The sequence below is a fragment of the Trichinella spiralis genome (assembly GCF_000181795.1).
Source record: "Trichinella spiralis strain ISS 195 chromosome Unknown Scfld2, whole genome shotgun sequence".
In the NCBI taxonomy this organism is placed as follows: domain Eukaryota; kingdom Metazoa; phylum Nematoda; class Enoplea; order Trichinellida; family Trichinellidae; genus Trichinella; species Trichinella spiralis.
Genome location: NW_003526941.1, coordinates 327,261 through 350,535, shown reverse-complemented (window position 1 = coordinate 350,535; position 23,275 = coordinate 327,261). Strand labels below are relative to the sequence as shown.

The window sequence follows — 23,275 nt, the reverse complement described above, 5'->3', positions numbered from 1 at the left end:
AATCTTTATTTAATTTAAATTTAACTTACGAAGGTTTTTATTTCTCATGATTAATTTTCACAATCAAAACTTGCACGCACTTACATAGACCTGTGAAATGTTATTGTTGTTTAATTCATACTTTACAATTTACTTTCGATTAGTGATTTAAGTAAATATTTTCCCTTGAAAATAATATTCCTTTCAAGTAGTCAATATGACTTACTATTCTTTAATGACACAAATTTCACATGAAATTTTTCTGATTTTCACGTAATTTGTTTAATTTTAATGCAATTACTGATCAATTAAATAGTTTTACTGTGTTAATTTTGAATTCAAGGTTTTAAATGGAAAATCTTGCATCCGAAAAGCTACTTGTTGCAAAAATATTATTTTTATATCGTATGTTGATAAATGGAAGAAATGAATAGATGCAGTATGTTTATTTTCTTTTTTACTTTACAATACTATTGCATTATAGACGAGAGAGATGATAATGCAATTGAAAAAAAATTATTCTCTACTTTTACTTTTATCAAACAAACATGAGTAATAATACTTTTAAATTGGAATTACAAGTAATGTAAATATTTTTAAGTTAAAAAAAAACAACTGCAATAAAAGAATATCTATATAAGTATTATTGATGAATTGCATTAGATTGAATAGGAAAGTTTTTTGTTCAGTTGGTTTGTTAGTTTTCCATTTTTAGGCATATTTGAAATCGATGTAATTTCATTAAGCATGAATAGAAGAAAAAGCATGAGCAGTCAATAGGTAAATGTCTTTATCAATCAATTTTCCCTTTCAATAGAAATTAATCAGTTTGTTTTTATTTTTTATCAAAGTTAAAAATCGAAGAAAAATGTCTACTGATTTCTATAGAGCCCTTTCGAGCATGAGAAATCAAAGAGGAAAACTAAAGCTTTTTCAAGCAAATGCGTTCGCATAATGAAAAAGAATATGTTTTTTTCACTTCAACAAAGTATAAGATGAAATTTTATTTATTTACTTTTATTCAACACACACACACACACATACTCACAGCGTTTTGGTAAACACAAATATTTGACAACGTTCACCTATCCAGATTATTCCATTCATTAAATGTTTACATTTGAATCATTCAAAAAGAAGTAGCCAAAATTGAATTATAAAATTGAAAAATCATATATTCTCAATTTCAGTTTTTTCTTAAACAAGTAAATTGTTTCTGCTTTTCCATTTTGAACTTGATTTAATACATTTTAATGTCATTTAATTGCAAATTTTTAAACAATTTTTTGAACATCATTCCAACATTATAATTGCAAAATTTATAACTTTTGATAACAAATGGAGAGAATAATTTCAATCAATTAATCCATCCGATTGAATTTGTGCATAATTTATTGAAAATTTAGCAATATTTTAAAAAAAGAAAACAAATATTTACTGTAGCAAAATCCGCGACCTATTTTTAAAAATTGAACATTAAACAGTGTCTAGCAAGCATCCTGCCCATTTTCTATGGCAATGTTGTCGAGAGCAACGTATTGGTTTGCTGGCAAACTTTTGACAATGAACATGACCTGAAAAAGCATTGTGAATCAATAAAATACATTAAGAAAGGTTTCATTTGATTATTCATTCACTCACTCTTTTTGAGCTTGGATTAAGCATGATGCTTTCACGCCTCAGCCAACCGTCACTAGTGCTTCGCACGTTTTTCAACGTGTACACTTTTGGGCATACTGAAAGATCATTGATGCATACCTTAAAATAATTGATTGAAACAATAAATATTTATTTATTTATTTATTTGTATCTGTGAACTTTATAAAATAACCAACTTTCAATTCTGGACTGCTAGATTTCAAGAAAACGTCATAATAAAGTTTAACTGCTTTCTTGAAAGTTGTCTCCGGACTCTGCAAAATGTAAACAGACTGTTTTGAACTGGCGTCCCCATCGACATCCGGATAATCTCGACCAACAAATGCGTAATATCCTTTAAAATCATTATTGAAATTTACATTATTCCATTAATAATAATAATAATAATAATAATCGTACCTCTCGCATTGCCAGAACCATCAACACGTATTCCAGTAAGACGGTTGCCGGTTCTACCAGAACCAACATTCCACTGACCATTTCTACTTGCTTTCACATCGTAGAAACAACTTGTACCTGAAACAGAAAATTATTCACATCTCAATATTTCGCAACCAATACTTTACAAGATGATTTATCAATTTTTAATATTATCTGTTTACCAGATTCAAAATCACAACTGAGTAACTCGACACAGCGACTATTTCCAATCTGATTTGGCTTCGGCTTGACTGCCGTTGGCTAAAACAATTGGAAATAATTATCATGAAAAAAATTACATCAAAATGATATATTGTTTTCGTAATCCCTTCCTTTATGAGAAGCAAAAGACTACTTGTGGTTACGAAATATGCTTTTTTCTTAATGTTTATGAAAACGTTCCCATTTTTCGCATTTCTTCGTTTTAATTTTACCTTCAGTAAACGTCCAAGATTGAGAAGGTTCGGCAAAACCACTGGAGCAGTGGGAAATTTTCGATCTGAGGGCAGCGAATTTTCCTAAAATGTGAAAAAGAGCCTTTTAAACCCCCACTCATTGATGCTTCAATAATTATTAAATAAGTCAACTATCAGTGAAATCTATTTGAAAATGTTGAACAAAATCTTAATTATCATTTTATAATATTAACTCAAACTGAGGCTCTTTTTCACAAAATTTATACAACTTGTTAAAGCTGAGAAAATGAAAAACTATTTTTGAAAAATTGAATTTCAATAAAATGCTTCTTTTGTTCAATTTTTGTCATTCAGAATTCAAGGAAATTTTAAACTAAAATTTCACTACGGTTCCACAGAGCACAATATAGCAAAGATATTTGGTTTTGCGTAAAATGCGCAACATCTCAGACGTTTTGAAAACTTTCAATCAATCTTTTCTTAAACTTCTTCACACTTTTTTTTTGCAAAATTCAAAACACGTCAAAAAATTATATTTTGAAACTTCCTGGTTATTAAAAAAAAGAATTGCTTCTACTTTTGTCATTTTAATAAATTGGGAACAAAATATCACCTTGGTTAGCGCAAATTTTGATGGCGCACCGCATAAGTCAGCTTCGTAATTAATGTTGTCAATCATGATAAAACCGGGTTGACTAAATCCACGAACTTCCATTCGAATCTATAAAATATATAATTTATATGATTTTATTAAAATTACTATTTATTACAAAGAAAAAATGTAAATATTAAACGTGTAATGTTGACAAACTTGAGCAGATACGTAATTTTTTCAATTCTCATCTTGCTAACGTTGCAGTAAAATTAATTCCTCAACATCAACAATTACTGTATTATTTTAAATTTTGTTACATCAAAAAGGGCAACAATAATTGTCAACATTTTACATACATGTACAATATAATTCAAGTCGAAACAAAAATTCGATAAAAACAATCTTCTTACCAATTGTAGTAAAACATCACAAAAATAAAAGAATGAAATGTGTAAAATTAACAGAAAGTATAAGAGAGATAAACAGCTTGGGAATGCTCAAATTTATGCCATTACTTGTAAATATTGCCGACCTTATTATTTTCTAGTTTATGAATATAAAACTTTTATACATTAATTTCAATTTATTTAAAGATTGTTTTTTATGAAATCAAATTCAATAGATGAGCTAGCAAACAGTTGGAAGCAAAAAAGAAGGGAAAAAAGGTATTCTCTCCTTTAAATTTACAATGTGAACTATTTTAATGCATAACCCGGTTTTTTTTTCAAATGCATTGTTCTTTTGCAAACACACGACTATAAATATGTTAAAATACAATACCGATCAGAAATCATTTTATGCGTATGCTAATTTTCGTCCTGCTAAAGCATAGATTGAGCAAAAAATTGAGTACTGATGAAATTGAATACTGTTCAAAATATCCCAGATGATAATATCAATTGTGTTTTTAAAGAAACTTTTTGATTTTATATAACGAACATTATACGACGAGTATTGTATAGTAATGAAAACCAAGAAATTTTTAATCGATTTTCAAAAGAATAAATGTGCAAATATGTTTTACAAAATTGTTGAAAATAAAATTATTCAAATGGAAAAATAAATAAAACATTAAACTGGTTAGGAAGTATCATATCCTTGAAAAGGGCTGGTTGAAATGAATATTTCAACAGTATTGATGCAATGTTCCGCAAAATGTTGACATTCTTCTCAGTATTATCATATTTTTCTGGTTTGTTTGTTTGCTTTTTTTTCAAAATTAATTCCTGAACATATAGTATATATGTATGTATGTATTTATTTATGTACTTATTTGGTTGTTAAATAATATAAAAGTTTGAACTATATTTTGAAATTGTTTGCTTGCTGATTTCAAGCTAAACGATTGCATTGTTGTATGAAATTCATTTTGAATCACGTTTAGAATTAGAATTGGGTAACACCGACAGTTAGTTGAATTGTTCAGGGTAATTTGACTAGTGAAGCTAAGTGAATTAATTGACATGATGATGACAAAATAAAAATCTACCCACCAACCTGCCTGCCTGCCTGCCTGTCTATCTATTTATCCACCTAGATATCTAGATATGATAATGCTTTCACCTGGAATGGACGTTCATCATCGGGTGCTGGTATGGTGAAACGGATTGGATTGGGACTTGTTCGTCTTACTGAGCCGATACATCGCTTCTCTTCTGATGATTGCATCGGAACCACACAGACGGTCAAATCGTTCGATTGCGAATTTGTCCAATGACTATGAAGCGTTGAGCATTTTAAAAATGAAAACTACTTTTGTAATTTGGAATTTTTGAAAAATGAAATGAAAAACAACACAACATACTCAAATGACAATTTACCGGGTCCTTTTTGGCACGGAATGGTTGCCACTAATGAACCGACATAATTCTCCCCTTCGCCTCTTCCTGATTCGGATCCAATCACCGCAAATGCACCTTCTAGAAAAATGTATTAATCAAGATATATATATATATATATATATGCATAATAAATCAGAAAATCAATAACCGGGAGTTTCAGATTTGCTCGTGATCGATTTCATTTGATTTTTGCTCGGTTTCGGTTCTTTGAAACGTACACGTTTCCACAGCAGAGCACCGCCGGGTAAATTACCCCATGCGCACGGTTCGTTTGGTTCAAAATTACACGTCAAAGCGGCCATGTGTGGTTCGAATCGTTGCGCTGCCTGACCACTCACCATTGGTATATCTCCAAGTTGTGTTACATATTTATCAATAGCTACAAAAATGATTTCATTCATGACTACTACTACTACTACTACTACTACATGCATGAGGGTTTTTTCATTGTAATTTTAAAATTTAAAAACCAAACAATAAAACTTACGATATTTGGATCTGCCTCCCTCTCTAGCATGCCTAGCGCATGGTTGGACTGAAAATAGTGAAATAAAAGTATAATTTGAAATACAAATCAAATGAATAAATAAATACCGATGTGAAAAAAAGAGATGAAAAATAATATGGAATATTGCTGAAAACTTCTTGCCAGTGAGGAAGAAGATGGAGATTTTTTTATCAGCCTGCGCATGATGTTATCCGCATTGTATGCAGAAAAGCAGACCGCTTGGTATGGGGAAATTTTTACAAAGGATGCAAAGTACGAGACAGTATTTTTGGTTGATCAAGTTCAGTGACGTTAACTAGAAACAGTAACATCCGGCCATTGAACAACAGAACAGTGGAACTCGCCAGCTCGCAGTGGTCGCATTCAACATGCGGAGGCACTTTTCAATCGTTCCTCTATTAAACTGGGTTATACGTTGAAGGGTCGCATAAGGCTTTTCAAAGAGCTCATGTCAACGTTGGCAGCTATTTGAAAACGGGTCAATCGAGTGCAGATCGTTGTCCAAATCGTGCTCTCTGTCATTTAGTCAATCTTATTTTTATTCAAAATATAATTAATAAATATTATTCCATCAATAAATCTACATGTTTCTTACGATTCTCAAATACAAGGCATCCATATTAGGTTGTTACAAAAAAAAGAAGAAAACATCACTACGTATACATATATACATACGTACCCTTTGGCGAAAATTGCCTCCACCTTTGCGCGTGTAGGTTTTTCGGTCGCCTTTTTTCAAACAACAATACAAGCTATTGTCTCGCCATTTTTGAACACTTAGAAAAGATTTTTCTTAAAATAAAAATTCAAAAAAGAAACAATTTAATCGAAATATTTCATCATCAACCTCGCTACAGTAGAATGTCACATTTTCTATTAAAAAAGGAATAATAAAAGTAAAGTATTACATATTTTCTATCTATTTTATTCCAAATTTTTTTCAGGCGAAGTATTACAACATTATTTTTTTGATTTCACAAACTTTAAATAATCTTATTATTTATTGTCGTTTTTATGTAAAAATAAAAAGAACAATAAAAAACTTCTCAGTTGCAAATATTGTCTAATTTATATGACTTTATTGTGTTTATTAATTGATTCTTATTTCTTCGATTATCTATTAATTGATTAATATTTATTCGAATGCAAATGACTGACCAACAACGAAGAAAACAACCGAGTATAAACTTGAACTTTACTTAATTATCATTCAATTCTACCGTATTTTATTGCAGGTATTTTTTGGTCATTTGAAATGATGAATCTTTGTTTCAAATGTATTTTCAAATTAGATTAAGAAAAGAATAATTCACTCTAATTATTTATTGTAATAAAAAACATGAGCAAAAAGCGAATTACAAATACGAAAGAGAGCATTTCATATTCAGCGGGATGTTTATCGGCCGTGGTGTTGGCCGGGCACCAATAAAAGTGATAGAACATTTATTGCATAAATGATGGTTACATTTCTTGGCCGACGAGAGAAATGTTGGAAGTTGTGACAGAAGAACCGGAAGAAAAAAAAGCAATCCGTAAAGGTTACTACGACAGAGCAGAGATGAGTGGAAAAAATGAAATTCCAATTTCAAAGATAAACAAGTAATACAGTAATATTCTCATGTAAGGCAACCAAGTGACAATTGGCATTCAGCGAAGTCTGGCCAAGTTTCAGACACTTGTGCAGATGCAATTTTTTTCATCTTAATAAGTATTGGAAAAGAACCGTTGCCTTTGTTATAATAAGAAAAATATCATCAAGACAGACACACAAACACATTGAAAAATGACAAAGCAAAAAATGCTCCAGTAATGCATTATCATCATCATCATCATCATGCTGATGAACAAGATGACACGAAAGAATAAACGATTAAATGCCAAAAATAAATAAATAAATAAATAAACAACACAAAGGTAACACATATGAGCTGTAGTTATTATTGAAAAATGGAAATTTTCACATCTGTGAAAATAAATAAACAAGCAATTATTTAAACAACGTAGGCAACATCATTTTGAGAATCGGCGTGACGATCAAAATAAAATAAAAAAAAATAAAATAAAAAGCATATTTTCTTGTCTTAAAGAGAATTTAGCTGCTGCGTTCAGGGTACAATTTCAAAAACCTTCATCCCAGCCGGAAAGTTCATCCGGTGGCACATCATAATCGGCTGGATAATGATCGAAATTGCTAATATCCGTAGGACCGTTGATCTGAATAAAAAGTATCTTTTCGAGTTCATTTTTCAAAATAACTAACAAACTCACTTTGGGTATAATTGGAGGTGGTAACGAACGACTGCGAAGTCCTTCCCAATCAAATCCGGCAAACCACCTATAAACACAATCAAAATAAACAAATAAACAATACACAATGGGAATAAATAACCTGTGCTTGCGAAGATCATCATATCCACCGGATTGACAGCCGAGTCTTTCGGCTGGATTATCACGACAAAGTTTTTTCACCAAACTGGTAGCCGTTTTACCAATACGACGATTAGGAATATCCAACGCATCGACCCCTTTCAATATCAAAGTGTACGTTTTCATTGGATCCGAAGCTTGAAAAGGTGGTCTGAAGAGGAGAAAATATTGATAAATTATAGCTCATTTTTCAAACTCATAAATAGAAATCACCACTCACCGTCCCATGAGCAATTCACAAATAAAAATTCCCAGAGCCCAAAAATCTGCCGAATGATCATGACCCTTGTTAAGAATGATCTCCGGAGCAACATATTCCGGCGTACCGCAGAATGTCCACGTTTTTCGCCCACTAGGCAGTCTTTTGGCAAAACCAAAGTCCACCTACAAATTATACTGTTTATATGATTCAGAAATTTATTGATAACTGTGATATAATAATTACAATTTTCAAATGACCAGTAGCATCTAATAAACAATTTTCAGGTTTCAAATCACGATAAATGACCATCTTTCTATGAAGGTATTCCAAACCTTCAATAACACAGGCAACATAAAATCTGGCTGTCAAATCGTCAAAATGACCCCTAAAATGCAAAATATTAAAATATTACGCTAAAAAACGTTGTTTCACATCATTCATCATTACCTGTCTCTCAAAATTGTCCATACTTCTCCACCAAGGCAAGCTTCCAACAGCATGTACACATATTTCTTATCACGAAACGTTTTGTGCAACCTATTGTATTGTATTGCATTGATTATTATATATATTAAGCTTATTTCTTACATTCATTTGAATCAAATTTCAATAACTTGAAAATATAACACACGCCCATAGACATATACAAAGAGAAATATTTAGCATCAATAGTATGGATGTTTTCTTTCTGTATTTTTTTTTGATTTAACGAACTTGAAAATTAATTATCCTATTGTAGTGTGTAAAAAAAGAAAAGAAAAGAAAAGAAAAGAAATCTCACCTTACAATATATGGTGAACGAAATTCAAACATCAAATTACGTTCGTTGAAAATGTGCTCTTGCTGGCGAGTGTCAACAATATGCTTTTTTTTCATCGTTTTCAAAGCGAACGTTCTAGTCGGATTTTGTATCAAAAATACCTATACAGTACAACATATTTTGCATTTACTATGCAATAAAATACTACAAATGCAATTCAATTTATGCGTCTATTATTGCAATTGTAAAAATCAGTCAAACGTGATCTTTGATGCAAAACACGAAAAATGCATTAAAGTTATTCCACACGAGAAAGGTGAAAACTTTTAATATCACGAGGTGAATTCATCTGTCAATTGTTCAATTTAAACTGGTTAATTAAGCATCAAAAAAATTAAGATAACCTATTTTTCTTTTTCAAAAATATAATTTGTCATGGTCAAACAGAACAATTTCCAAGCAACCGCAGCGTATGTTCAAAAAAGAATTCCCATTCTGAAATTTCATCAAGCTGACTTGATGCTAATTGACAAATCGAACTGACAAATCGTCAAATGTCGAACCAAATCAACCCATATTGTTAAAATACAAAAAATAAATATTACAAAAATTGAAGCTGAAATTCAGCTGCAAAAGCTCATTTACTGCTACATTAAATGTCGTTATATTAACGTTATGAATAAATTAATATAAAATGAAATTTTTTTTCTGATTTCACTTACCAAATCGACACGGCCAAAACCACCAACTCCCAAAGTTGCAATTGGTTGCATATGAGTCAATTCCAACGCAGCAATTTCATTGTCATATTCAACTTTGGTAGGAGTTGAAGGAAAACGATCGATAGTTCTGTAAAAATAAAAAAAATGCCAAAATCATCGTCGTTACTAAAACAAGTGATATTAAAATTTTTCTACCCGTCACTGCTAGAAATTCGTTTATCGACCAATCTGATGAAAAATTATTTATTGTAAAACAACATGATAAGTAGTTTTGTATGGGATAATTTGAATATTTACCTTTTAGCACCTCGTTGTTCGTCACCGTAATCACGTTTCAATTCTTCTAAATCACCGATCAATTTTTGAAAAGATCTATCATAATAAAATACAATGATTATTAATATGATTAAGAATATCTGAAATGCAAAATAGTAGAAAATTGTATTAAAAATTACTCTCGATCCAACGTTAAAACTTCAACTGAATCAACAGCTATAATCGAAGCAGTACGTACTTCATCACTGAAAATATATAAATTTTTAATATTGAAAACTAATCAAGAAAAGAAAGTTACCCCAGCAATGCTTTTTCTCCAAAAAAATCACCTTTTTGCAATTTTCGAATTTCTTGAGGTTCATCTTTGCCATCAATAAGCTGCGTAACACGAACCTATGCAACGAAGAAAAAAGGATTATTTGAAAAATGGAAATTTTTAATATGAAATCGAATCAAATGAATCTCACCGTTCCGGATGTGATGATGTAAAAGAGATCCCCTTTCTCACCTTCACGTATAATATATGTTCCTTCGGTGAAATAATCCTTTAAAAAAGAAGAACAAGCAAACATCATTGTTGTTGTTGTTGTTGAAGTAGTTGAAAATAATTATGAATAATTATTTTACCAAATCCATAGAGTCGGCAAGTTTGCTGATTCGGTCTTCGGATAAATTTTTGAACAGTGGCACGTCGCGTAGGAAATTCATCAACGTTTCGTGCCTTTGCAATCCAAGACGCATGGTGATCATTTGAAAAACTGCTCTATCCAATACCCAAAGTTTCACCGGTCCCATGGCTAATAATTTTAATATTAAAAAATGAATAATAAAAATAAAAAGTGGAAAGTCAGAGAATAAAAGTAATGTTAAATGATGTTGAAGTATTACCTTTCACGGATGCAGTACGAGTACAGTTGTAAAGCAAAGCAAGTTCGCCGAATACTTTGCCAGGACCCATTTTCCCGAGCATCTTTTCATTTTTGAATACTTGTAATTCACCTTCTAAATACGAGAAAAAAATATTAAGCCAAAAAATACAACAACTGGAAATTGTTGTCATTTAAATTTGTTTCGTTCAGTGAGCAACAGTTACAAGCTGCTAAAAAAAAGCGAAACAAGCATCGGATATAGTAGAACAGAAACTGTCGGTGCCAATGTACAAAATGAAAAATCCAATTGGTGATGATGAATCAGAATTGAATAAACTCACGTGCTGCAACGTAGAGATGAGCACCGGCTGCTCCTTCGCAAATGACAAACTCATTCTCCGGTACATCCCGTTCGTACATGCACTCGACCATTTCTGAAACTTGCTCACGATCCAAATGCCTCAAGAAGTCATTTTGCAAAATTGCATTTCTTATCAACTGCTTGGACCTGAATAAAATGAATGAAAAAGAAATTCTCTTGAGAAATAATTAAAATTAAAATTATTATTACTGTCCACTCTTCTTGTAATGGATCAGTGACACTTTGTCTTTGTAAGTGTTCGGTTCGGCCGAGACGCCCTGCTTCTTCACATTTGCCGCCTGGCCGACCATACTTGCTTGCATCTGGAGCTGTGCCCTCAGTTCGTCGCTGGATTTGCTCCTCGACGTGGGCGATTCGCCGACTTTCAAATCCAAAACTGAACGCAGTTTGTCGCATTCTGACTGACAACAAAAAACAACAAGAACATTATTATTATTATTTAAAATTTAGTCAAATTGATCGACCAATGAATTAATTAATTAATCAGATTAAATGTCTGTCAGTCGATTTATACGTTGAACAATAAAACGCATGAAATGAGATTGATCCATCCATTTCATTCTGCACTTGCTTTCAATTTATAAATAATTCATTCATCTATTTGCGTAAATTGCATTGGAAAATATCTTTTCCATTTCGCTAAACTGATTTCAAATGCCAAAATTGATGACCTTTATCGTTGATTAGAATCTTGAAATATTTTCAAAAGAAAAAAAAATAATACAAGACAAATAAACAAGTGAATATTTCTTTATCAATCAACACTGTGAAAAAGTTTTGTATGGAAATGTTTTATTTATTTTATTTTTTGAAAAGTTTTCCATCAGAAATGCAATTGAAATAGGCGGAGAAGCTACAACTTCCTGCTGCTGTTCATTATCAAAATATTTAAGCAAATAACATTTTAGATATTTATGATAAATTAGGTCATGGTGCGTGATTTATATAATTTTGATTAGTAATTTCCTTTATCATTGTTTCAAATGTATAGCTTTTTTTTTGTTTTTCTTTGATTTCATAATGATAATTCACAACAACACCAAAAATAATAATAATAATAATGTCAACCGTAAGACGCATTTGTTGCTCAATAGAGAATCGAGTAAGCGTTAGAGCATATTATAAAGATAAATACATTTACATGTATGGTGAATTTTGGAAATTTAAATCCATCACATTGTCGCATAAAAAGCGTTCACCAGTGAATGAATATATACGTAAGTTGAAGGATAACAATAAATAAGTTTGTTCATCAAGTTGATAGGGTTAAATAAATGAGAAATTTACAGTTAATTTTTGATAAAAGCTACGTTTTCGTTTAAATAAAAAAAAGAAATAATAAGGAAATGTAGCAAGAGGGGATGGGAAATAGCATCAGCTAATCGGTTGGTGCCACCATTAAAATTTGCTGGCACACGCAAGCACGCTCATGAACAACAACATGTCAGCTAGAAACGTTCTGCTTCCTGTGTGTCTCTCTTTCACTACCTTTCAGTTTGCTAACGAAAAATAAGCTAGAAAAGATGTGGTGGCCGAAATTTGACAAGGAATTTTTCGATTAATTATTTTAATAATATAAAAGTTTTTTTTTTCATAATTGATAATTCAAACAGAAATAAGCTGATGACAGCAATACCAGTAGTAGTAGTAATAATAATAATAATAATAAACGCGCTACAGCAGTTTATAGATAAATGCGATCTATTATGCTTGCATGTGCGCGTCTCTCATCGATTTAACAAACAAAGCTGCTGCCAAATGGTTGGTGCGCGTTGAATTTTGAAAATTTCGTCCCACATTTATAGTAAACAACAACTTTTCGAAATAAAAATAACAAACAAGTAAACAAGAAATGTATAGATATGATGAAATTGCTTACTTTTAAAGATTTAATTTGCTCTTCGTGTTGTTTAATTTTTGCCAGATGAATTTTAATATCTTTGTCTTGTTGGATAATTAGTTTGTCTTTTTCGTCAAGTAGACGTTCCAATTCTGCAATATCAGTCATACGGCCGCCAATTTTGATTTTCATCGACTTTGCCGCCGGATGATTATGCTTTGCCGGAGAAGAGGAAGAATAAGAATAAGATGATGAAGAAGAAGAGGGCGTGGTCGGGACGCTTTTCGTCAGCCCGGCTTTGGAATTGTTGTTGTTGTTGTTGTCGTTCTGCTTGCAACTGACGGACAAAGTATCGCTAGCCGGCGTCTTGCCGCCGTACGCGGCGGCGCTGCAACTATTCAACGTTGACGTTGCCGTTTTGACGTCATTGGTCAGAAACCGGTTTCTTGCTGTCTTGGCGCCCGTTTTGCAGGTTCCATCGTTGGTCCCATCGCCTACATCTCCACCACAATTACCCCCAAAAGCCCCACCCCCACCCCCACTACTTCCACGTTTAACCCGATGTGCTAACAATGATTGCAAATATTTTTTCATATTTTTCTTCTTCTTATTAACTTGATTTTTTTTATTTTCTCTATATTTAAAATCCACTTTTTCTTTTCTATTCTACAGTACTACTTTCTTCTTATTCTATCAAAAGATCTAAAAATAGCAAAGATAAACAAAAAACGAATATTATTTCAAATTTTATCCATTAATTTTTCTTCTCTTATTACGTAAAATATCAAATATCAACAAATTCTTGAAATTATTTTCATTCAATCAATGCAAATTATTCATTTGTTCATCAAAAATAAGCATGAAAATTCAAGTCATTCTAAAAAAAAACTTTTCTTTCCCACTTTTTAACATACTAAAAATAGATATTTAAAAATATGCTATACATCGCAATTTAAATCTTTTTATTTTCCTAAAGTTTTATCACCAAGTAACAACATGATTATCAATTTCACCCTCTGAAATATAAAGATAAATAAGAACTGTAATTTGAAAATTTGCAAAATTCATGATGAAATTAGTTTATTATATTTAAAAAAGTTATTAAATTACAAAAAAATAATAACAAAAGAATGATAAATGTAATTTAAAATTTTTAAAATTTTTGAAAAGTAAATTGGGTCAATTTGAAACTAACTTGCTTGAAAATCAAATAAATGTAAAATATTCAATTGGTAAAACATTTATTTTATTTCTTCCACAATTTTCTTTGTAGCTGTTTGTTGCTTTAATATTTGCATTCTTTTTTCAATTTATTTCAACAAGCTCTACATACTGGTAAGTGTTTTATTATTATTATTATTATTAGTATTTTATACATTAACAATAACCGTGTTCTGAGTGCAGCGTAAATGATCATTTTTCGCTTTTATTGTCAACTCTTCTCTCAAAATATCATCAATAACGTTTAGAATTAGAGTTTTTATATTCGTAGAAATTTTCCATTCTTAACGTTGAATGACCATGAAGAACGTCAATAGTGATAATAATTTTAATCTGTAGTCAACGATTTTAAACTTTCCTTTGTTGTTCCGAATTTTTTGCGTTACTGTAGAGCACACCGACAAGAAAATCACGTTTATGACTTGTTTAATAGAACAATTTCTTGTTTTCTGCAATTAACTTTACAACTTTTGTTATTTATTGGACAAAAATTAAAACACTCCAACACTTTATTTACAAAGAAAGAAGAATTTGATACTATGTATATAACGTTTTTTTTTTCAATTTCCTACGCGATCCACTAGTTTATAGTTGGGGTTTTTTGTAAAGTTACAATAATTCTGTTTTATAATTTTTCACACTTACAGCAATGCTGTGAAATATGTAAGGATTAAATAATTATTTATTAGGCGCATCACAATTTGACAAATTTCAACTAATTGATTACTTGATTAATAGAAGCAATTAAATGAGAGAAAAAAAAAGAGCAAAATTACCTTGGTGTGAATGACAATGGCAGTTGATAATGAGAAATTGTTATCGCTAGAAGTCGTTTCGTTTTTTTTGGTACTCTGGGAATATTTTTAGCAGAACTGTGCGCAGGTTAATATAATTTTCTACATTAATTGTTTGAAATTGATGATAAAACATATAAATAGCTGAAGTTGTCTTGGCCGGATGTAATTGCCTGGATATTGACCATTGAAAGATGTATTCGATTAGGGCCACCGGCAGAGGCAATCATTTTCGACAGCCGCGAATTACCTTAATTTGCCGTGACAAACTGAAAACTTTGATATCGACTCGAATAAAATGTACCTTAGCCAAGTTTATTCAACGTCAACTTTGAGAACTGAGATTCGTTGCGCTGGTTGATTGGTAGTTGATTGAAACGCGTCAGAGTGTGAAGTTGCTGATAAAATGACGCGCGCAATTTGTTGTATATCAGTAGAGAAGCGTTTTTTGAAGATTTTTTTTCATTATTTAAAAGTATTTATTACAAAAATTATTTATTCAATTGAATGACAGTTGTTTATTAATTTCAATAAGTATTAAAAACCATGTTGACGAAGGAAAATTTTCAGATCAGTTTAAAAGGAAAAAATTCAATGTTACGGTTCAAGGTGAACGATAAAATCAAGTTTCAGACATCAGAATTGTTGACTGACTTTCAGATTGAAATGCAGATAGTTGTAATTGTCAAGGTTAGATTTGAAAAATACTCACTGAACAGTAGTAATCATTCAGTACACAATTGGGCGAATATCTTACAATAAATAACTAATGTACCGAAATTTTGAGAAATTTAATCTGTTTTTTGTTTCAAATAAAATTCAAAGTAAAATTTCAAATTCAATTATTTATGCACATCACCTTTAAATTTGTAGCTTATGATGAGAAGAAATTTTAAAAAAGTCATTCGCATAAGTTTCACTTGAGATGTGCGAGTACTTATTTTTCAGCTGTTTATTTTGAAATTTTTGAAAAGCAACTTGTGAACAATTGCTAAGAAACGATAAACGTATCTGTGTATATATTTTTTTGCAGAATAATCAAAAGAAGCAAAAAAACTTTTGCTATGGACATATCAATTTTCGTGAAATGTTTTTTTTGCTTAGTTTCAGAAAGCACGTTTTCATGAGTATATGCAAGTTTTGACAGGTGCTATTTTTATATGAATGAAATCTTCACATTTGTGCGTGTCTGTGTGTGTCAGTGAAATATTTGTTATTATTTAAGTAATGATGATTTAATTGTAATGGTTTACTAAATGGTTGTTCATTAAACTTTCGGTTAACAATAATCAAGTGTTAAATTAATTTACAATTTGCCGTTGCTATTTTTGCGAAATCGAATAGCATCTTGTACTGTTTGGAATCATTTTAATTAAATCAAACGCGTCCACCGTTAATATGATATTGTTAAATGCAACTTGTTGAATTTTTATTGAAATATTGCTTTATTGTATGAATATGTATACATATACATGCATGTATCAACATAGAACCGTATTTCTACTGTTTGAATTTATTCAAATTACTGTTGGTATTTAAATTCATCTTGTATTATTTGCTTGAACTTTATTTCAAATCGATGCTCAACAATTTCAATTAAAGATTCAGTTTAAAATTGAATTGTGAATTGAAAATAGTTATTCTTTATTTGAAAATTTTTAGCATATATTAATAAGTTCATTTGCAAAAAAAAAGAAAAATTGTCTGTTTATAATAGCCTGAAATGATGCACGAAATTTTGGAAATAATTGCTAGTGTGACAATTTATTTTGATGCTTAATGGGAATTTTCAAATTATAATTTGTGGGGTTTTACTTGTTCAGAAATGAAAACATACAAATTAAATATTAATGAAAATGGAAAGCTATGAAATTTCTTTCAGCTTTCAACATGTGATTGATCATTTCATCTGTTATGTCTATTTTATGAAAAATAAGCAATCTGTATCGAGATTTATTTGGAAACTTTTCATATTAGCCATATTTTCTTAGATGTAATAAACTTCTGATGTGATCATATTATTAATAATTGTAATATTTTCGTAACGAGGATAAAAAGATGCTTAATGCTTGCAGAAATTGTAGGAAAATATTTTCCAATGATTAATGAATATGAAATGAGTAAAAGAAATTTCAAAAATGAAAAAGCATTATATAGCAGTTTGTTTAATCGACCTACATTGCCATGTTTTTTATGCTTGTTTTGTACGTTTCATTTAAATGCATTTTTGTTAAAAATGATCATTACGGTGAAGATTAAATTTCTGAAATTGATAAACTGTATTAAAATTAGAATTGACATTGGAAATTCTAGCAAAGAGCATAAGAAGTTTTGTTGAAAGTATCTTTTTCTTGAAAGCATCTTACCTTATCCAGTGGTTTTACTTCATTTATTTTCAGACAGAGTGTTAGTTCATTGTGCTTGCTAATAAGTAATGAATCCAATTCAGATGAGGTGCACTGTAAATTTTTGGATGCAATTATGGTATATATTTATAATTATGATGAACTGTTCGAGTACAATATGACAGATTTGCATGATAATGTTTGCAAATAAGTAGAATAGTCGATTCAGACACATGCAAAAGGAAAAGTAACAAACATCATGCAGAGTAGTAAGATGATGTTGTAGTACATTTGAAATTTTACCATTAATTTTAAATGTGTTTTCAAGCTTCTAGTAGTGACGTTTGCTTGCTTTACCGAATGAATGAATATCTAATTATTTTTACATTGTTCAAGAAATTGTCGAAAATTTTGATGTGGGAAGTAAGAATTGGCATTTGTATCATATTTATTTATTTACTTTTTATTTGATCTGAAATAAAGTTGAATTTCGAAGACTGAATAGTTGATAATGAAGTTTGAAATTGAAGCAACTAAGCAATGCTATTTCGTGATTCATGTTTTTACATTTTTACAAGCATAAACAACAACAGCAGCAGCAAATTGATTTTTTGATATTTGACTATTCATTTTGGAAAAATGTCGTCTCTCTAATATTGGTTATAGCGTATAAATTTGCTTTCATTTTTTCATTTTTACATATTTTACATTGCGCGCAGAATATTTTTGAAATTTACTCTTCATACTTGTTATCCGTATTATTATTTATTCTTTGGAATTAAGAAAATAAAATTACTGATAATAATCTTTCCTCTTTGTAAATAATAAATGATGCAAAAGTGTAAGTTATGGTTTGCTTAAGGTGAAAAGGAGTTATTTATCATTTGCTTGCATATATATATTTTTTTGTGTTTAAATATTGTTGTTCATACATCGGCATGAAAATTTTTAAATGTTAATAATATAATTGACTTAAACGGTTATATGTTTTAATTTTAAAACAGCTTCAAGTCAGTTTGCCTTATAAGTGAGTGAATTTTTTAAATTTATATTCTTTTTCCAATCCTCCACTTTTATTCCAATTTTAAGACACCAAGAAAGATTAAACTTAAAGAAATGTGCAAATGATGATGATGATGATAAATCAAATGAAATCAATAACAATGTGACTGTTTATTTTGGTTTTCACTGCTATCTTGATTCATACATTCATTTATTTCTCACCTTGGGTATTGCCTTAAGATAAGCTGATCATTTTAAATTTGCTAATAACTGTTGACGTCACCAGGTTGTTTTTTATTTTCGTTCTTTTCTCTTTGAAAATAGCTTACTTCAAAGTTTTAAATTTAAGACGATTGCTTCAAACGAAGTCTTCTTTATCAGTATGCTAAGAATTAAAAGGGCGAGGGAGGCAGAAAATATTACATAAATGTCATTCGGTTTTCACTTATTTGGTTGCATTTTAATTAAATGACTTGAATGCTTGTGATGCCAATATTATTTAAGTTTAACTTTTTGTTGGTAATATTTAACAATTTAGTTTGTGGAATTTGATTTTAAAATATTTTTATTGACACGAATGAATAGTGATTTATTGTAAAAAGTGGTTTTTCATTCTCCCCTTGGGCAGCAGAGAATTTTGCATAATCATGTTTTAGCATTTGTAATAGAAAAATAAAAAACTTACATTTATGTTTGAAATAAGTTTTTTTTAAAAAAACGAGGGAATAAAATTGCTTTCCTGATTTCAATAACAACAACAGTGGTAGTAGTAGTAATAGCGGAAATTATTTATCCAAATTGCGAGTGAGAACAGTTTATTGTCGGCGTCCGGGAGTCTAATAATACAAATTATGTATGTTGTTGAATTTATACTATTATTATTATTATTATTTTATCTATTGTTGAACATTTGTTTATTGATTCACAAATGTAATTTATGCATTATAAATAGTTTATCTACGGTTACTGTACTTGCAGTTCTGAGATGGATAGTGTCTTTCATGTCAAATACAATACACCTATCGGGATTAATTGTTCAATTTAATCGGCTATTTGAGAAGCTGTTGATCTTGCAACCGCAAATGTTATTCAAGATATATGAATTTTATTTTTATTACTTATTGATCTTGATTTTGTCTGTTTTCTATCAATTTTCTAAATTTAATATGATCACAATTAGTTTGTTTATTATTATATATTTTAAATTAATTCATAAATTGGAAAAACAAAAAAAACGTACATTTAGATTTTTTTGTTCTAAAGAAATTTTGTAAAATGAATTATTTTTGTAAGAAATGCAAATACGAAACTGTAAGATCAAAGCTAATGCGCTAAAAAGTAGTGTATATACATAAAAGTATGTATGTATGTATGTTGACGTTGCTAGCATCACATGATGATAGTACGTTAGCAAGCAGTCTGATCGAACGCTAAAGTCAATATACAATAGAAATTTACACTTCAAAATTATCGCACAGTGATGAAATCGACGTTATGCTGTTTGGTTGACGCGAATAGTTAGATGAAGATGACAGTTGGACTGTGATAATAATTGTAATAAATAATTTTTGTCCATAAGGATCGAGACTGACAAGAAGAAAATGTTAAATTGCAAATTTGATATTTCTTTTTTAATTGAATTTGCTTTTTTTAAATAACTGAACAATAATGTAATATTTACAAAAGAAAAAGAAAAACTTTCCCTTCTTCCAATATGCTTTTCATATAACAAATTATCATTTTTATATAATGAATTATAAGAAATATACATACATGTTTGTATTTTTTGCTTAATAAAATTGGAAACGGAAAGTTTAATTGTTATCGTCAGCTTGAGTTTTATTGCATTGTTAACACAGTTTTGGTGAAAGTGAAAATTGTTTTTTCAGGCCAGCGAGCGATCTGTTTCTCATTATTCAAAATTATTTATGCATTTTTACTTTCAATGTTGGACAGGGGAATTTTTTTTTACAATATGCGCGTGATGAGATGGTTATGTTTAAAAATTACAATAAAAAATATGTCATACAATATTCAGTACTATACAAATATTATTTATGCATAATGGATGTGCATTTCAAAAAGAAAACAAGAATAGTTTAAATATGTACCAATTTTTTTTTATTGTCGAACATTTAGGAAGTTGTTCATCATTGCAAAAAGTTGGATGACAAAAGTTATGTTATTATTTGAATTTTGTGAAAATTGATTTGAAATTTATAAAATTATGATAAAGTTTTCTTTCAACAGGTATATATAATTATGATCTTGATGAAACTGAACTGCAAGTAATATATATATATATATATATATTGAATTGGAGTGTGAAGACGATTTACAAGTTTTTGAGCGACCAGTTGTTGCATTGGTTGAAGTAGCAGTGCTATATAATAATTTTACAAGCAGAGACGAACGGATGGACAGATAGATGCGGAGTATGTCATAGTGTAATTATTGTAATCATTTTTGTAATAATCACTAATGTCAGTTTTTAAAATTTAAATTATTATTATATTTTTAAATATAAAGTGAAGTAAGTGATGTAATAAGTGTGAAAAATGAGAATTATCACCTTGAAATTCAAAAATCCAGTTTGGATGTAGTATATTGATAAGGTGAGAAGAAAGTAAATAGAATATATATATAATGTATGTATAAGTAAATAAATATGAATATGAAAAGAAGTGTACTTACAATTTAATTTTTATAAATGTAATAATATTGGCTGTCAGTAGATGAATGTCGTTGGTGTTGTAGTAGATGTGGTTGTTCGTTAATAATAATAGTTATAGATATATTAAAATTTTGATTTCTTTCTGCTTCAAAGCAAAATAGATGTTAGCAATTGCATATGTTAGATAATGTGTAGAATAGGAGAACAGAATGGCAATGAACTGTGTGTTTATGTGTGTGTGTGTGTGTGTGTGTCTGTATAGTGATGCTGCTGCCGCTGCCGCTGCTGCTGTTGATGCTGATGCTGCTATTGCTGCGGCTGCTGCTGTTGCACAACTTGACCAAAACCAGTCTTTTACGCACGCCGCGCTTTCAAGTCTAGCCAACAAACAAGCTGGCGACGTTTTGAACAGGATTTTTAAATTTTCCTATTTCTCCTATTTTTACTTAAATTTCTTCGCCTCATTTTTCACAATTTATTATTATTATTATTGCTTCTATTGCATTTATCATGTATGCATCTATGCTTTTTCACATTTATACATACGTACGTACGTACGTACGTATGTATAAATGTTATAAGTTTTTTTTTTATATTTTCTTTTTTTTCCCATTTTCATATCATAAATATATTTTACCCGTGTTGTATGCATCACTATTTGAATAGGCTACTTTGATGCGTTGTTGTTTGTTTTTACTGTAAACAGCTAACTAATCGCATCTGCATTTTTGTGTGCTCATGGGTGTGTGTGTGTGTGTCTACGTGGGTGTTATTTTGAAATGTTGTCTTCAAGCAACGGACAAGTCTTCAAATGCACTCAGTTATCATCATATTTTATGAATTTTTTTATTTAATTTATTATTATTATTGTTTTTTTGAGTCAGATACAGATTTGTTTTTAAAAATAATGATTCTCTTTCATCATTATAACTTTGAGAGATCTCATATTGTTTAACTGCTTATGTATCTGCTATACTACTAATGATCTTGATGAATTATTGATTATTATTCAAATATAATTTGATTAATTTTCCTATTATTTATTTATGTATAATTAATTGTACTTATTATTTATTTCATGTTGTTGTTGTTGTTTGTCAGTTGTTGAGAACAAGTTTCAGCTGCAATTTTGCATTTCTGTTTTTACAGTTTTAAATTGTGAGGCGTTGTTGGGAACGATCCAGCTGCTGAAATAAGGCAATTTGATTTTGTTGACGTTTTTGCTTTTTCAAGCGTCAAAATGCTTTGAACAGCTAGCCTAGCTTTGCACTCGTTTATTCCATTCATTTGTTTGTTCCTCTTTATTCATTTTTATTACCAGTTTTGCAGTATATCAAAGAAACTGGAAAAATGGGCAGTTAATATTCGGTTCAACCAACAACTTTAAAGAAAAAATTTTCCAATTTTTATTTATTAATCAGAAATGAATTTTTAAATATATTTGTGGTAATTAATGAATTTTTCAAAATTCGTATACTGCAGATATTCGAAATGTACTTTATTTGAAAAGAAAACCCAAAAATCTTAACGTAAATTGCATCGAACGATAGAATATTAAAGATTAAATTGTGAAAGAATATTCCCATTGAAATATCTTCATGCTTTGCCATTTTATTATTATTTTCAGTTTTTTTTTGAAATATAATTTAATTTAATGTAGGATATTTGTTCTCTGAACAACCATTTCGTAGTGACCTTTGTGACTGCAGCTTCTGTGCTTTTTAGTGATCATGTATTTAATAAAATGGGAACTTGTTTATTGGTTCAGTTTGGTTTGATGAAGAGCAGTTTGCTTCACCCTTCGACATAGATATTCTGATTTGAAGTTCAGATTTCACTTCAGCATGTGATGATCACGGTCATCGTGTCATTCTAAGTTCAATTCTGGGGTAATTATTCCATTTCTTCGCTTACGCAATCATTTCAATTGTGCACAACTGAAATTTTTATAACCTTTTACGATTTATTAATTCAAAATTGTTCATTTCATTTTTTTTTATTAAATACAAAGCATTCGTTCATTTATGCTTGTTGGATAGTATGCTGTTGTTGTAAATGGAAATAAATAAACTGAACTATATATTTTTTTAATTATTTTTAATATTTTTAAGTAAATTATACGTGAATGTATTACTGTAGAGAAGATAAAGAAGGTAGAGGTTGAAAATTTTTCTTTTTTGAACAACTTGAGATTTTTAAACCCGTTAAACTTCATTGTGTCTAATTTTTGCATGAATTATACCAATGAAGAGAATTCAATTGAGAATATGATGCTAAACCTAACTGTAGAATTATTTTTGATAAATGAGTATATCATTTTAATTATTTATTATCAATAAATAA

The 23,275-nt window shown here is 29.8% G+C and overlaps 6 protein-coding genes across 6 annotated transcripts; 2 read left to right on the top strand and 4 right to left on the bottom strand.

Moving 5' to 3' along the window:
- Positions 1 to 1,466: 1,466 nt before the first annotated feature.
- Positions 1,467 to 5,344, bottom strand: Tsp_02537 (putative MAM domain protein). Its single transcript, XM_003378814.1, has 11 exons — positions 5,059 to 5,344; positions 4,874 to 4,988; positions 4,633 to 4,786; positions 4,140 to 4,295; positions 3,088 to 3,195; positions 2,493 to 2,576; positions 2,241 to 2,319; positions 2,038 to 2,154; positions 1,815 to 1,972; positions 1,621 to 1,737; positions 1,467 to 1,553 (listed from the first exon to the last, which is right to left on the bottom strand). The coding sequence occupies exons 1-11, from the start codon at positions 5,342 to 5,344 to the stop codon at positions 1,467 to 1,469; spliced, it is 1,461 nt and encodes a 486-aa protein (XP_003378862.1).
- A 482-nt stretch (positions 5,345 to 5,826) lies between these two features.
- Tsp_02536 (conserved hypothetical protein) lies at positions 5,827 to 6,861 on the bottom strand. The gene is made up of 3 exons (XM_003378813.1): positions 6,758 to 6,861; positions 6,094 to 6,194; positions 5,827 to 5,933 (listed from the first exon to the last, which is right to left on the bottom strand). The coding sequence occupies exons 1-3, from the start codon at positions 6,859 to 6,861 to the stop codon at positions 5,827 to 5,829; spliced, it is 312 nt and encodes a 103-aa protein (XP_003378861.1).
- Positions 6,862 to 7,034: 173 nt separating this feature from the next.
- Tsp_02535 (cGMP-dependent protein kinase, isozyme 1) lies at positions 7,035 to 11,607 on the bottom strand. The gene is made up of 19 exons (XM_003378812.1): positions 11,571 to 11,607; positions 11,253 to 11,457; positions 11,016 to 11,182; positions 10,694 to 10,807; positions 10,433 to 10,602; positions 10,273 to 10,350; positions 10,104 to 10,198; positions 9,985 to 10,050; positions 9,827 to 9,901; positions 9,725 to 9,757; positions 9,530 to 9,656; positions 8,829 to 8,968; positions 8,495 to 8,584; positions 8,291 to 8,432; positions 8,066 to 8,229; positions 7,808 to 7,996; positions 7,687 to 7,753; positions 7,545 to 7,632; positions 7,035 to 7,147 (listed from the first exon to the last, which is right to left on the bottom strand). The coding sequence occupies exons 1-19, from the start codon at positions 11,605 to 11,607 to the stop codon at positions 7,035 to 7,037; spliced, it is 2,160 nt and encodes a 719-aa protein (XP_003378860.1).
- A 1,153-nt stretch (positions 11,608 to 12,760) lies between these two features.
- Tsp_02534 (conserved hypothetical protein) lies at positions 12,761 to 14,137 on the bottom strand. Its single transcript, XM_003378811.1, has 3 exons — positions 14,092 to 14,137; positions 12,936 to 13,462; positions 12,761 to 12,871 (listed from the first exon to the last, which is right to left on the bottom strand). The coding sequence occupies exons 1-3, from the start codon at positions 14,135 to 14,137 to the stop codon at positions 12,761 to 12,763; spliced, it is 684 nt and encodes a 227-aa protein (XP_003378859.1).
- A 968-nt stretch (positions 14,138 to 15,105) lies between these two features.
- Positions 15,106 to 18,502, top strand: Tsp_02533 (conserved hypothetical protein). Its single transcript, XM_003378810.1, has 4 exons — positions 15,106 to 15,224; positions 17,311 to 17,395; positions 17,835 to 17,923; positions 18,346 to 18,502. The coding sequence occupies exons 1-4, from the start codon at positions 15,106 to 15,108 to the stop codon at positions 18,500 to 18,502; spliced, it is 450 nt and encodes a 149-aa protein (XP_003378858.1).
- Positions 18,503 to 21,162: 2,660 nt separating this feature from the next.
- On the top strand, positions 21,163 to 23,071 carry Tsp_02532 (Ice-structuring protein). Its single transcript, XM_003378809.1, has 6 exons — positions 21,163 to 21,333; positions 22,262 to 22,289; positions 22,415 to 22,461; positions 22,593 to 22,719; positions 22,764 to 22,821; positions 23,044 to 23,071. Exons 1-6 carry the CDS (start codon positions 21,163 to 21,165, stop codon positions 23,069 to 23,071), a joined length of 459 nt encoding a protein of 152 aa, XP_003378857.1.
- Positions 23,072 to 23,275: the final 204 nt, after the last annotated feature.